Source organism: Herpailurus yagouaroundi, unplaced genomic scaffold, assembly GCF_014898765.1.
Source record: "Herpailurus yagouaroundi ecotype Mexico unplaced genomic scaffold, PumYag 165, whole genome shotgun sequence".
In the NCBI taxonomy this organism is placed as follows: Eukaryota; Metazoa; Chordata; class Mammalia; order Carnivora; family Felidae; genus Herpailurus; species Herpailurus yagouaroundi.
Window position 1 is genome coordinate 11,235,155 of NW_024412406.1, and position 13,299 is coordinate 11,248,453.

The 13,299-nt window shown below is 36.8% G+C and overlaps 1 protein-coding gene across 8 annotated transcripts in view; it reads left to right on the forward strand.

Moving 5' to 3' along the window:
• The window catches only part of STAU2 (staufen double-stranded RNA binding protein 2), a 313,378-nt gene that overhangs the window by 930 nt on the left and 299,149 nt on the right, over positions 1 to 13,299 (forward strand). Inside the window, exons 1-3 of one of the 8 annotated variants that reach the window (XM_040487579.1) lie at positions 5,206 to 5,237; positions 6,662 to 6,727; positions 9,198 to 9,254. The exons of 1 other annotated variant lie outside the window; for it this stretch is intronic. Coding sequence is in view for 4 of the 7 variants with exons in the window: in XM_040487583.1 (XP_040343517.1) it covers positions 6,710 to 6,727 (18 nt within the window). In the remaining 3 variants the exon portion in view is untranslated. Of the gene's footprint in view, positions 1 to 77; positions 182 to 5,164; positions 5,238 to 6,661; positions 6,728 to 9,197; positions 9,255 to 13,299 lie in introns of those variants that run through there. 6 more of the 8 variants (XM_040487576.1, XM_040487586.1, XM_040487585.1 and 3 more) reach the window with 6 other exon arrangements.

Genomic DNA, 13,299 nt, shown 5'->3' on the forward strand with positions numbered 1-13,299 from the left:
GAGGGGAGGGGAGGGGAAGGGAGGGGAGGAGGGATGGAGCGAGGCCCTAGGAGGGTCTGCGGGGAATGGCCCCGGGGGCGCGGGAGGAGCGGCGGGCCCGGGGCGCGCCTTGGGGTGGTGCTGGTGGCTATTTCTGTATAATGGGCAAGTGGTGAAGACGTAACACGCCGAAATGGGGAAGGTAGGTGGGGCCGAGGGGACAAAATATATCCTATGACAGGCAAGTTCTGATGTGGCTCGTAAGAACTACTACCGTGAGGACTCGGCTTAAAGGGGTAGTTGGCAGTTAGTGACCTTGCCGAGGTGAAGGGAATTGGGCGGAGAGACAAAGATCAGTTACAGAATCCACTGTGTGAGGGCAGAGCCTCCAGTCCCTCCCGGGGAGAGCCGGGGATTGTGATGAGGGGGGTGTTCCGCAGAGGCAATCGAGGAGACGCTGAACTGGGATTCTTAGGGAGGGGGGCGGGGATAATGGCCTCGAGGTTCTGGAAGTCCCTGGAAATACGTGCAGGATTTTGCATTTGTGAATAATTTTCTTTGGAAAGGGTCCATACTCTGCGTGACCCGCCGCTCCCCACACCCCCAAAAGGTTAACAACTCCTGGGGTAGGGATGGACCGTTCAATTAAGGGAATGTACTAAAGGATTTTGAAGTGGGCGGTTCCAGCAGAAACGATAGAGATGATCCTTTAAAGGTATTTCACTGTTAGGTGAAAACCCTTATTTTTAATATTTTGATTTCACAATTTTGGTGAACTTTTGCTGAGCATTACTTCTCTTCTGATGCATCCTTGCATTTTAGGAAACCATGGCGAACACTTGAATTCAAAATTATGATGGGCAGGCAGGATAATAGTAACCTTGTAGGAGAAAAGATTGCAACGTTTCTCCAGGAGGGCATTTCTTTCCTAGTCCTTTCTAAAGATGATTCAAGTATATTGTTGTGAATTGAGCTGCAGTGGAAAAAAAAAATTAGTTAATAAAACAATCAAAACCCAGACATCCTGTATCTCAGTTGTTTTGTAATATGGCAAGTGTTTCACTTTTCAGTTTGTCTATATTTTACTGCAAACCAGAGATCTCATATATCACTTGAATTGTAGATTTGCTGCGTTTTGCAGCAGGCCTGTATTAAATTTGTGAGGCATTTATACCAAACTGTGGGGTGTGTATGCTGGTTTTTTTTTTCCTGCTATGATTTCAACTCAAGTCACCATTGCCACATGTCATTACATAGCAGTGTAGTTTGAAATTTATTTGAAAGTGATCATTAGCTGGAAGGATATAGTGCATATTTCCTAACAAATTACTGAATTTTTCCTCAAAAATCCGTTTTGTATCTGTAAAAATGTTGCAGCATAATCAGAATATGTATTGTTAACTACAGATGGAATGCCATGTAATTTTTAAGTTTTAACTTTTTATTTGGAAATAATTTCAAGCTTATAGAAAAGTAGGAAGGATAATAATAATACAAAGAATACTCATGTAACCTTTACTCAGATTTACCTGTTAGCATTTTATTCACTTATCACTAGATCTGGGTCTGTCATGTGTACATAATATTTTTTTCCTGAATCATTTGAGGGTAAGTTACGTCATGACTCTTTATTCCTAATCGGCATGGAAAACCATATAAATTTTATATTTTAGATTTTTTGGCTTGCCTGGATGAAGTTCTAGGAAAGAGTGGCTTGGTTTGGCTTTCAACAAAGAATATTAAAAATATTTAAGATGATCAAACTTTTCAGTGCGTAAACAATACAGAAAGTGAGGCTGAGTGGTTTTCCTGTTTTAGGATCAGATTCTGAAAGATATAATTGGCCAGTACTTTGGGATTTTTTCTTTGTAGCTAACCTTTTTACTATCATTCCCTCCTTTTGTTCACTTTGAGTTCTGGGTATCTGATAATTAATGTGTACAGATCATAATAAAGAGAAAAACCTAGATATTGTAAAATTGAATTATGTTAATATTAGACTGAATAGTTGGAGGCATGCACAGTATGATCAAATTATGTGTAGATATATTTGTGCCTCTTTTAGGTACTCAAGGAAATATTAGATGAGTGTCTAGAATCCTTAAGAATTACAATTTATAATTGATTTTAAATAAAGCACCAAAGTTCCAAAGGAACCTTGCTATTATGTTGTTCTAGAGATCAAGACCTTTGTGACAGGAAAAATTTTAAGAGGTGAAGTCTTTATAAATTTAATGTATAATAAAGAGATGAGGACTTCAAACCAGACCATACTAGGTTTTAATCCTAGCAGTGGACTGTGGGATGTAATACAACTTCTAGAAAAGCGGAGATAACCTCTATATCCCGGGGTGATGAAGATTAAATGAGTTAATATAAAAATGGCAAAATATAACATGTGGTATATAACATTAGTGTCTGATGAATGTTAGTTTTCTTTCTTGGTTGGTGGTGAGATTTCTATATGTTTAGAATCTTTCACAGGCTCTTAAGAGATATTAAAGTTTATATTAAATTATTTTGCTTTTCTTACATAAAAGTTCTTTTGGATGCCTACTTTGAAAAAGAAGTGAAAGTTAAGAAAAAACATTTTTTTAATGCTTTTTAAGGACCCTGTGAAGTTTTTAGAGTAAGAAGCTTTGAGCTGATAGTTTTCGGGTAGTTTGGAGCCTAAGAATGGTATAGTAATTGTTTCTGCTTTTCATATTGTCCAATAAGACATTTATGTGAGGATTGCCTATCAATTGTGGGATGGTGCTGCTATAACAATTTGTAGAGAGATTAATTTAATAACGCTATTTTATGAAGCAATATTTAATTGTTGAAGATTTTATAGATTTAATTTTGTACAGCTTTCAATTTATCACATGGGTAAAATCTGATAATAAAAGCAAAAGCAGCAAGTTATATCAGCAATACATTTCACATACATGTTGGACTTCCAATTCTTCATGAGCAGCAAATCTTCTACAGTTAGTTGCCCTCTCTCCATAAATTGCTCTGCCTGTTTTCATTTAGTAGCTTGGAATCTGGAACTGCATGTCCTAATGTGCCTGACTGGATAGCACTGTCGGGCATTTTTGGGACATGTGAACAGGTTTCTCTAAAAGTACTTAGCTGTAATTGGAATGAACTGCAGCTGGAAACTTTTTTGGTAGTGGATGGAGAAGTGGATTTTATGAAATCATAGGGAGTATAAAACTGCTCTACATTTTATTGATATTTTATCGAATTGTTTTAAATGTAGGACAGTAGAGCAGGCATGTCTGTAAAGAAGGAATGAAGTGTTAAAGACGTGTCCCTATGGGCATTCCTAATTGTCTATAGTATGGTTGTGAATTATAATTTATATATTGATGTAAATGTAATATAACTTGGTAAAAAAAGTAAAAGTTTAGAATATTATTCAGTTACGTCATGGAGTGCTATTATAGACCTATTAGTTTCATGTTTTAATTTATACATATCTTTATAATTGTGAAGGAGAGGCTTACAGAATACTTAAAATTTTATGGTCAATTTTAAGCAGTTTTGTTTTTTCTTACAACTACCCTTTGTATCAGAAGATTAGAACTTTAAAAAAATGTAACCTTATATCTTATTGTGACTACTTCTTGGAATCCGCCCACTACTGTTACAAACTCTAATATTGAAGAGCACCCCTATATTTACTGTAGCATTATTTACAGTAGCCAAATTATGGAAGCAATCTAAGTGTCCATTGATAGATGAATAGATAAAGAAGATGGGGTGTACACACACACACAGAATGGAATATTTTTCAACCGTAAAAAAGAATGCCATCTTGCCTTTTGCAATAGCATGGATGGATCTAGAAAATATAATGCTAAGTGAAATAAGCCAGTCAGAGAAAGACAAATACCATATGATTTCAGTTTGATGTGGAGTTTAAGAAACAAAACAAGTGAACAAAGGAAGGGGAGGAAAAAAAAGAGACAAACCAAAAAACAGACTTTTAACTATAGAGAACAAACTGATGGTTACCAGAGGGGAGGTGGTGGTGGGGGGGGTGGGAGGTGGTGGGGGGGGTGGGAGGGGTGGGGAAAGGTACAATAGTTGAAGGAGATTAAGAGTACACTTATCTTGATAAATACTGGGTACTGTATAGAATTATTGAATTATTATATTGTACATCTGAAACTAATATAATACTGTATGTTAACTATGCTGGAATTAAAATAAAAAAAATAACAAACTCTAATACTGAAGAAACACATATAGGTCTATAGATAAGCATTTGTAACTTTTAGAGGCTTACATGAGATAAAAACAAAATAGGATTTCTCAAATTTGGTGAGTGTTGAATTCTAGAAAGTAGGGGACACTAAATCACTGAGATGCTTTTAGTGGCTTTTTCACATTTTAACTTCCAAATGAATTATTTTCAGTTAAAAAAATGAAAATTGGTTGGGGCTGTATTTTTAGTTATACCTAGTGTATTTTAATACCATTTGACTACTGAGGCACTTTTTAGTGATTTCTTTTTTTTTTGAACAAAATGTAAATGTTTAAGTTTCATAATTTACCATTTTCAAGTTCTAATGTAACTCATTTACTCATGTTAAACAGGGAATTATTTTTTTGGTTTCTCGAGGTATGTTAATTAATACCTAAATCACCATAGGAGTATAGAATTTTAGAGTTGAATGGGATTGTCTTATTTATTGTTGCATAACAAATTACCCTGGGAAGTAAGGGCTTAAAACAACAAACATTTATTACTCAGTTTCTGTGGGTTAAAAATCTGGGTGCAGCCTGTCTGGTACTTGTGACTCAAGGCCTCTTAGAGGTTGCAGACAAGCTATCCCTGGAGCTGTGGTCTCATCTGAGAGAGTGACTGGGGGAAGAGCTGCTTCCAATCTCATTCATGTAGCGCTTGGCAAGATTCAGTTGGCTTGGGAGGTATTGGATTGAAGGCCTCCATTTCTTTTGGGTTGTTGGCCAGAGGCCTGTCTCAATTCTTTGCCATCTGGGCCTGTCCAAAGGGCAGCTCACAGTATGACAGTTAGTTTGCTTCAGAGCAGAGAGGTGAGAGAACAAGAGCAGGTAACACCCAAGGTGGAAATTGTGATCTTTTTTGTAATCCAGTCTTGTGAGAGGGTCTTATTTCTGTTGTATTTTATTTGTTAGAGGCTGCCAGTGACTTTAGTTTACTTTTTACAGATTTAAAAAAGAAAGAAAGAAAGAAAGAAAAAGAACTTGAAAGACACGCAAAGTAGTTTGCCAAGGCTCAAAAGGTAATCTCCTGAAGAGCTTGGAATAATATTCACATTCAGTGATCCTCAGCCGTTGTGCTGTTTCTACAACATATGATTTTTTTTGAAAATATAAAAATTGTTGCAGATGCTGAGGTCACTGTTATAACATATGTATATTGAAAACTTTCAAATTCACTTTGAATTGACCTCAGTTTGTCATCTTGAGAAAATGGTAGCTGTATATATACACACACACGGTATACATAAGAGTGTGTATATAAGAACCTATGTGTGTGTATATGTATATAGTGTATCTGTGTGTGTGTGTACGTGTATATATCAAGAACCTTTGTTTCTGAGGGAAATTTTAATATTAAAGTTTTACAGCATAAAAGATTCTTACCCAAGTGACTGGATTTAGTGCTTTTGCTCTTTATCAAGACTGTGTTGTTGCTTTTTAGATAAATTTTCTTGAAGGTTAGTGTCTGTACATAATTTGTTTTTCTTATTTTATTTTATTTTTTTAGTAGCCTCTATGCCCAATGTGCAGCTTAAACTCACAACCCCTAGATCAGGAATCTCATATTATACTGATTGAGCCAGCCAGGTGCCCCCATAATTTATTTTTTCATGTAAACTTTTTACATTGTAAGATCCCATGATTTGTTTGTCCATAGACTTGGGTGTTCTGCCCTTCTTTGGTATCTATTTTTAAATTAAGTTTAGAAGAGATCTGCCACATGCAAAGAAATATAATTGTAGCAGAAGGTCAGACCCAGAAGGAAACAAACCCAAATGTAACAATGGGATATGTCAGGACAGTGATTTTTTTTTCCTGAAAATTTTTATGTGAAATTTTATTGTGCATGCTGTTTTTATAATGATGATAAATAAAACCACAAACAAAAAAAAATCCAGCTAGGTTATCTTACTTTGTACTCTTCCATACCACCTAGGAGAGTAAGTAGGAGAGTAAGTGTTGTATGTTCTTCAGGCTTAATTTGTCTTATAGAGCTTGGAAACAAAGCTGTTTAAAACCTTCCTAGAGCAAGGGGAGTGTATATTAAATATTAATCTGAAAATTTCAGATTGTTTTTAATAGCTCCACTTTTGCTGGCATTGTTTTAGAACCAGAAGGGTCATCTTTCAGCCTACCTCTGCACTGTCCACTAGTCACATATGGTTATTTAAATTTAAATTAATGTCAAAATTTTTAAAACATCAAAAATTTACTTTCTTGTTGCATTAGCCACATTTCAAGTGCTCGGTACCTATATGTGGCTAGTGGCTACTGGATTGGACACTGCAGATATATAAAACATGTTTATCATCATAGAAAGTTCTATGTTGACCTAGATCTACTCCATTTTATATTTGATTTTGATCAAGGACATGTGTTTAAAGTGCTAATCATTGAGATCACCAACTAAGTTGAACTTTATTTCTTCATTTTCATTTTCCAGTTTTTGGAGCCGTGAGGGATACAGCAGTTTGGTCAATATTGTTTTAACATGCTTCAAATAAATCAGGTGAGTTTGTGTTAAGGCATGTCCTACTTATATGGTGCTTGGGCCATAAATTGTGGAACGTATTAACCCAGCTTTTCTATAGCCATAACCTGGCCACCGCTTTATAGAGCAATTACATCCTATATATTCACCATAGGAGACTGTGCAGGGCAGGTTGTCTAAGGATCATAGTGACAGTTCTGCAAGTTGTTAACTTATGAGTGTGCAGAGCAGAAGGTGTGTCTGTTCTTTTTGATGTTCCATCCCTCCAAGACTTAGTGTGTTCAGACTGCTTACAATTGTGATCTAGCTTCAGTAGGTGGCAGTTCTGTAGACTGAAAGCATTTCTAGTGACAGATCTTGTGAAGTAGTTCTATCAGTGTGTTAAAAAAAAGTTCCTTTTCTAGGGCACTGGAAAAGGCTAGAAGGAAGGCTCTGTTAAATAAACTTTAGCCTATAATGTCTTAGACTCACTGAAAGAAGTATTTTTCTTAGGTCTTGGCATTTCTCCAAGAACTTTATACATTTCATCTTATTCATTCTGAACAAATAGGGCATTGTGTTGGAAGTATAATATTAGGAAATACTTTTATTTCAGATTTGTAAGTCAAGAGAGAAAGAATTGGATTGCAAGAAGTAATGAATTTTGTGTGTGTGTGATTTAATGAAGTGGTACACGCCCGCCCCTGCCCTGTCCTGCTCAGCTTGTCTAAGTAATACCCTCCAGTTGTGCATCACGCACCATCTCTCAGCCAGTGACTTCTAAGTTTATACTTCGCCTGGATCTCTCTTCTGAGCTCCGCACTCATGTAGCAGTTGCCAACCCAATCTCTTAACTTGGGTATCTTTATGCATCTCAGAATTAACATGGGCACAAGAAATGGTCTCAGTGCTTTGATACACCAGACTGAGTTCCTGGGTTGGTTGAGGTCGTCGTGCCAGCTGGAGGAGCTTTGCATAGATTGCCCCTGCCTGGGCCTCTCTTTCTGTCCGCTGTGGTTGGCTCACTTGACTCTGAAGCCTAGTATTTGCTCTCATAGCACCCTGCCCTTTTATTTAATGATGTTCTAACATTTGCAGTTCTAGTCAAATATCTAGTTGTTTGCTTAACATCTTTGTTCCTTGTTAGGGTCCGTATGCTACATGAAGGTAGCGACTCTGCTGGTTTATTCTTGTATCCCCAGGTCCTAGAATAGTTCTGGTTGGATATGGTTTTTCACGTATTTGCTGAATGAGTGCATGGATGGTGCTGGGGTTGTCACCAAAGCAAGGAACTCTCCATTCTTTTCAAAATAACTGTGTAACCGTATCATCACTTTAGGTATTCTGTGCTTGCTTTACACAAATGCCACTAACATATAATTTCTTTCTTCTGCAGAATTATTCTTTGACTTTCTCCTTGTACTAGAAAATTTTCTCCTGCAACAAATGTTGCTTTCATCAAAGATGATACCTATGTAGGTTTAAAGGAATCTGAAGCTGTACCATGCTTAGTGCTTTCTGTGCCTTCATAGTTGCTGTCAAATCCCATGGGGTGCATTGATGGAGCTTTATGTGACATGACTCGCAAACTATGTTGTAGGTTTGGGTGGATGCCAAGTGTATGGATACCTGCTATAGAATAATTTGTTTCATATTCCACCAAAGAAAGGTGGAAATAAACATTCTTTTTATGCCAGTCGTCATCACTGAAAATTATAGATTAGTCCTACTGAAGATTTACTGTTGGTGCTACTGGTCATGTTGAATCAGGCATTATAAACAATTCTAGGCAATGTTCTGCAAGGCCACAAGCAGTTTCCTGTGCTTTGGCTGGAATTGTACACAGTGCTTGGAGATGTATATGTTGTCCTGGTAACATATGTGTATTTTTAGACTCAACCTCAGGACTCTCTTGCTATCGACTAAGTTTCGTCCCCCCAAATGTTCAAGTCTGAGGGGAAAAATTAATCTAATTTGGAATAGAAGTTATAGAGAAGACTTTTTCTTCAGCCAGCCTTAAACTTATGAGTGATTTATGTTTTATCATTGTCGTGGTGACTGCTTTCCCACTAGAGTGTGAGGTCTCAAGATGACTGTGAAAAGGCATGAAAATGCGATTGAATCTGACACGTTGAAGCAGTTGAGGCTTTCACTGAGTGATTTTCAACGCTGTCTTTCAGATTCATACTACATTCTTATTTGAGAGGTCATTGTGTTTGTTGTCTTAAGATGCCTGAGGAGTACTAACAAATTCTTCCATGTGTGTTCCTAGAACTAATTAAAAACAAGGCTATTGAGTTAAGTTATATGATATTTTATTTGATATTAATTCTGCCTGACATTTTTAGGGATCATGGGATTGTCCCATGTTCCGTTACAGTAGTGGCACTCCTGTCTTTAAATTGTGCTCTAAATGTGTGCTTTCCATGTGCAACCCACGTGGAAAAATTAGGTAGTAGAGATAAACAAAAAGAAAACAGTCACAAATAATTCCACTATTCTTTTACAGAGATAATCACTGCTAAGCATTTTGGGGTGTATACTTCTAGATTTTTTTCCTATGCAGGTATGTTTTTATGTGAATATATGTTACTTTAAAAACTGGGATAATATAATAGTCTGAAGTGACTTAATAATTCATAGTTTGGAAGTACTAAATTTGTTTAATCAAACCCTTATTGTTGGACAGATTTTGGTATTATAGTTAGTGCCAGAGTGATTTTTTTTCCTTCTTTTTTAACATATAAGTATGTTCCTTTGTCCATTATTTTCTTGTAATTAATTTGTTAGAAATGGAAATACTGGTCAAATGAGTATGCAAATTTTAAAGATATTTGATGCATAAATCCCCAAAATACAAAATTATATTTATTAGAATGCCTGTTTTCTTACTTTCTTGACAAATTTTCAATGTTTGCCAATCTGTCTGACAAAAAGTGATATTTTAATTTGCATTTCTATGATTTGCTTCTGTTTGTTTTTCTTTTGTGTTCTGTCTTTTGTGAATTGTTTATATGTGTCCACTGGTAACTTTTCCTTTTTATTTGTAAATAAAATTACTTGGATTATAACCCCTTGAGAGTTTTCTGAGCTAGTATTGATAATTATTACTTTATATTTTTCATTCATTTTCCAACAAATAACTAGTGGGAACCTATGTTTCCAGGTACTGTACTAAGTAGGAGTTTGGTATATTTTGGACCTTTCTCTCTGGTGATTAATTATGAACCCCTAGGGAAGCTGTAGCAAATTTAAATTAAGAAGGCATTTGTGCTATGAAATAATATTTTTCAATGAGGGCCTTAAAATAAGGCAAAGTTTTTGGGATTAATTGGTGAGGCAGAATTGACAGGGCATGTATTCCACTGGGTTTAAGGGGAAGTCTGTATTAGGCAGCAGTAGGACTGGGAGAGTCCGGCAGCAGGGTATTAACAGAGGTCTCACTAGTCTGGTGGTTTCTTTGAAAGAGTTTTGCTGGTTTTGGAGTTTTGGAGGAACCTTTAAGTCCTGACTCAAGTAGAATGAGAGGTTAGGCAGGACAGCACAGTATTTCAGTGCCAGAAGAGTGGGAGAAGAAGCCAGGTGTTATGTAGGAAGAATAAAGTACCAAGATACACTGCAAAGCATAAAGCCACTGTAGGATTATCAAGAAGCGAAGACCTGGAGTTTAAGGGATAATGGTGACCTATGTCACAGGTTTGTTGTGAGGAGTAATTAAACTGACAAAGGCAAAATGCTTAGCATTGACCCTGGTACTGTTGCTACTGCTACTCGTAATGCCGTTGCTGTCTAGCTCTGGAGATTGATGAGAAAGGAGGCAGACATTTAGATTGGTCATTAGAGTTGAGTAGTTGTTTGGGAGAGTGAAAAGCACCTCGGACGTTTCTTAAGCCCAGGTCTGCGATAAGTGCTCTCCTCTTTCTTGCCATAGGCATCAAGAACTCTTATTCTTTTCTCTTAAAAGCTGCTTCTACTTAACTCTTAGTTATTTTTTCCGCAAGTCTGGCTATGGAGTAGGATCTACAATCTGCCCATCTCTCTTGAAGCTGTAGGATGCAGTCTATAGTTAGAGGATTAAAAAAATAACATAAGGAGTTAAAACGTGTAAGAAGGACTTTGGCTTTCTGCCGTGTTGACATAGCAAGATTTTTCCTCTATGTGGCCAGCTTCCAAGATGGGCCCAATGATCCCTGCCTCCTAGTATTTATACCATTGTATAATCCTCTCACACATTGTGTGGCCAATAGAATATGGTGGAAGTAATGGATCATTTCCAAGGACAGGTTATAAAAGACATTGTGGCTTTTGCCTCTTCTCTGTCCGTCTGTGCTGCTCCCCCCCACCCTTCCTTCCCTTGCTCCTTCAGAGTAGTTAGCTGCCATGTTGTGAATAGCTCTATGGAGAGGCCCATGTGGTGAGAAATTGAGGCCTCCTGCCAACAGCTAACAAGGAACTGAGGCCTCTAGCCAACAGTGTGTGACTGAGTCTTCTTGGAAGCAGATCTCCCAGCCCTTGTCAAGTTTCCAGCTGTAAACTACTGGCCCACTGGCATCTTGACTGCCACCTCATGAGATACCCTGAGCCAGAACCACCCAGCTAAGCTGCTTCTTGATTGCTGAACCTCAGAAACTGTGTGAAAAACATAAATGCTTGTTTTTTAAGATTCTAAGTTGGGGGTAATTTGTTATGCAGCAATAATATACTCTTCCTCCTTAAACAACTTGAGAACATATAGATATGTAAACAATGATTTTTAGACATTGGACAACAGGTGGCATCAGACTGTGATTCCTGAGAGAATGGAAACACATGAGGTAAGCCCTTCTTTACACTAGTTTACAGTAGAGCCTGGAGGTTGTTTATATAGGCTCCAGTGCAAGGAGGAGGAACCAAAACAGAGTTCACTTTCATTGAAATTAGGAAACAAAGATAAGTGTTTGGGAAGGCCAGGATGGTTAGAATTGCAGGGCAGAGTGCCAGAGAGAAGATACTTAGGGGGAGAAGGGTAAGTATATAGGTAAGTAAAAAAGTGCATTCAAGCATGAACACATTTTGGAGATTTGCAGAGGGTGCTTGAGTTTTTGGCTGAGTTCTGATCTGTAGATGCATGACAAGACTTATTCAAAGTCAGGGAAAGAATGACTGGAAAGCAGTGAAAAAAACAATTTCCGGAACTCATACAGAGCTGAGAATAGTTTGTGTCTAGACCATCTAGAGTCTAAAGACCCTCTAATACATGAGGCATTGGGAAGAGGCCTCAGAAGGCTTCAAGTGATCCCAAGTTACTTAACTGTGCATCAGAACAAAGTCCAACTCTAGAGAAATACAACACAATTCAGAATCCAACAATGTAAAATTTATGGTTTGCATCATTCAGTCAAAAATTACAATGCTTGCCTCACCTTGAATAAGGAATAGAGCATCTAGACAGATCAGTAAAGAAATAGAGGACTTGAACAACAGTGTAAGCCAGTTAGACCTAATGGACATACACAAAACACCCAGGAATAGCTGGATACACATTTTCTCAAGTGCACATGTGACATTCTCCAGGGATAGTCCATATGTTAGGCCACAAAAAATTCTCAGTACATTTTAAACATTTATGAAACCATAAAAGTATCTTCTTCAGTCACAGTGGAATGAAGCTACAAAATCAATAACAAAGAATACCTGAAAACTCAAAAATATGTAGAAATTAAACAACATACTCATAAATAACCAATAGGTCAAAGAAGAAATCACAGGGGAAATTAGAAAATTATTACCAACAAATGAAAATGGAAACACAGCATACCATAACTTATGAGATGCAGCAAAAGTAGTACTTACAGGGAAATTTATAGCAGTGAATACCTATATTTAAAAAAGAAGAACTGAAACAAATAATCTAATTTCTTACTTTAAGGAAACTAGAAACAGAGGAGCAAATTAAATCCAAAGTGAACCAAAGAAAGAAAATAATAAAGATTAAAGGAAGATAAGTGAAATAGAGAATAGGAAACAATATAGAGAATCAGCAAAACCAAAACCTTTTCTTTGAAAAGATCAACAAAATTAACAAACCTTTACCTAAACCAGACTGATAAAGGGGGAAAAAAAGCAAAGTCACACCTAACTAAAATCAGCAATGAAGGTGGGGATGTTGCTGCTGACCTTAAAGAAGTAAAGAAGGGTATAAGAGAGTACTATAACAATTAATTGTATTTCAACAGCTTGGGTAATCTACATGAAATGGACAAATTCCTAGAAACACAGATTACCAAAACTAACTTAAGCAATAGAAAATATGACCTATAACAATAAATAGATTGAACCAGTAATAGTAATAATAACAAATCCCTTCCAAACACGAAAAGTGTAGGACCAGATGGCATTACTGGTGAATTCTACCAAACATTTAAAGAAGAATTAACACTAATCCTTTCAAACTCTTCCAAAAAATGAGATGACAAAGAATACTTCCTAACTTTATGAGACCAGCATTACTCTGGTAGCAAAGCCAAACAGATACCATGAGAAACAAAACAAAACAAAACAAAAATACCTGAAGATTAATATTCCTTGAATTTAGATGTAAAAATCCTCAAGAAAACAATAAGAAACTAAAT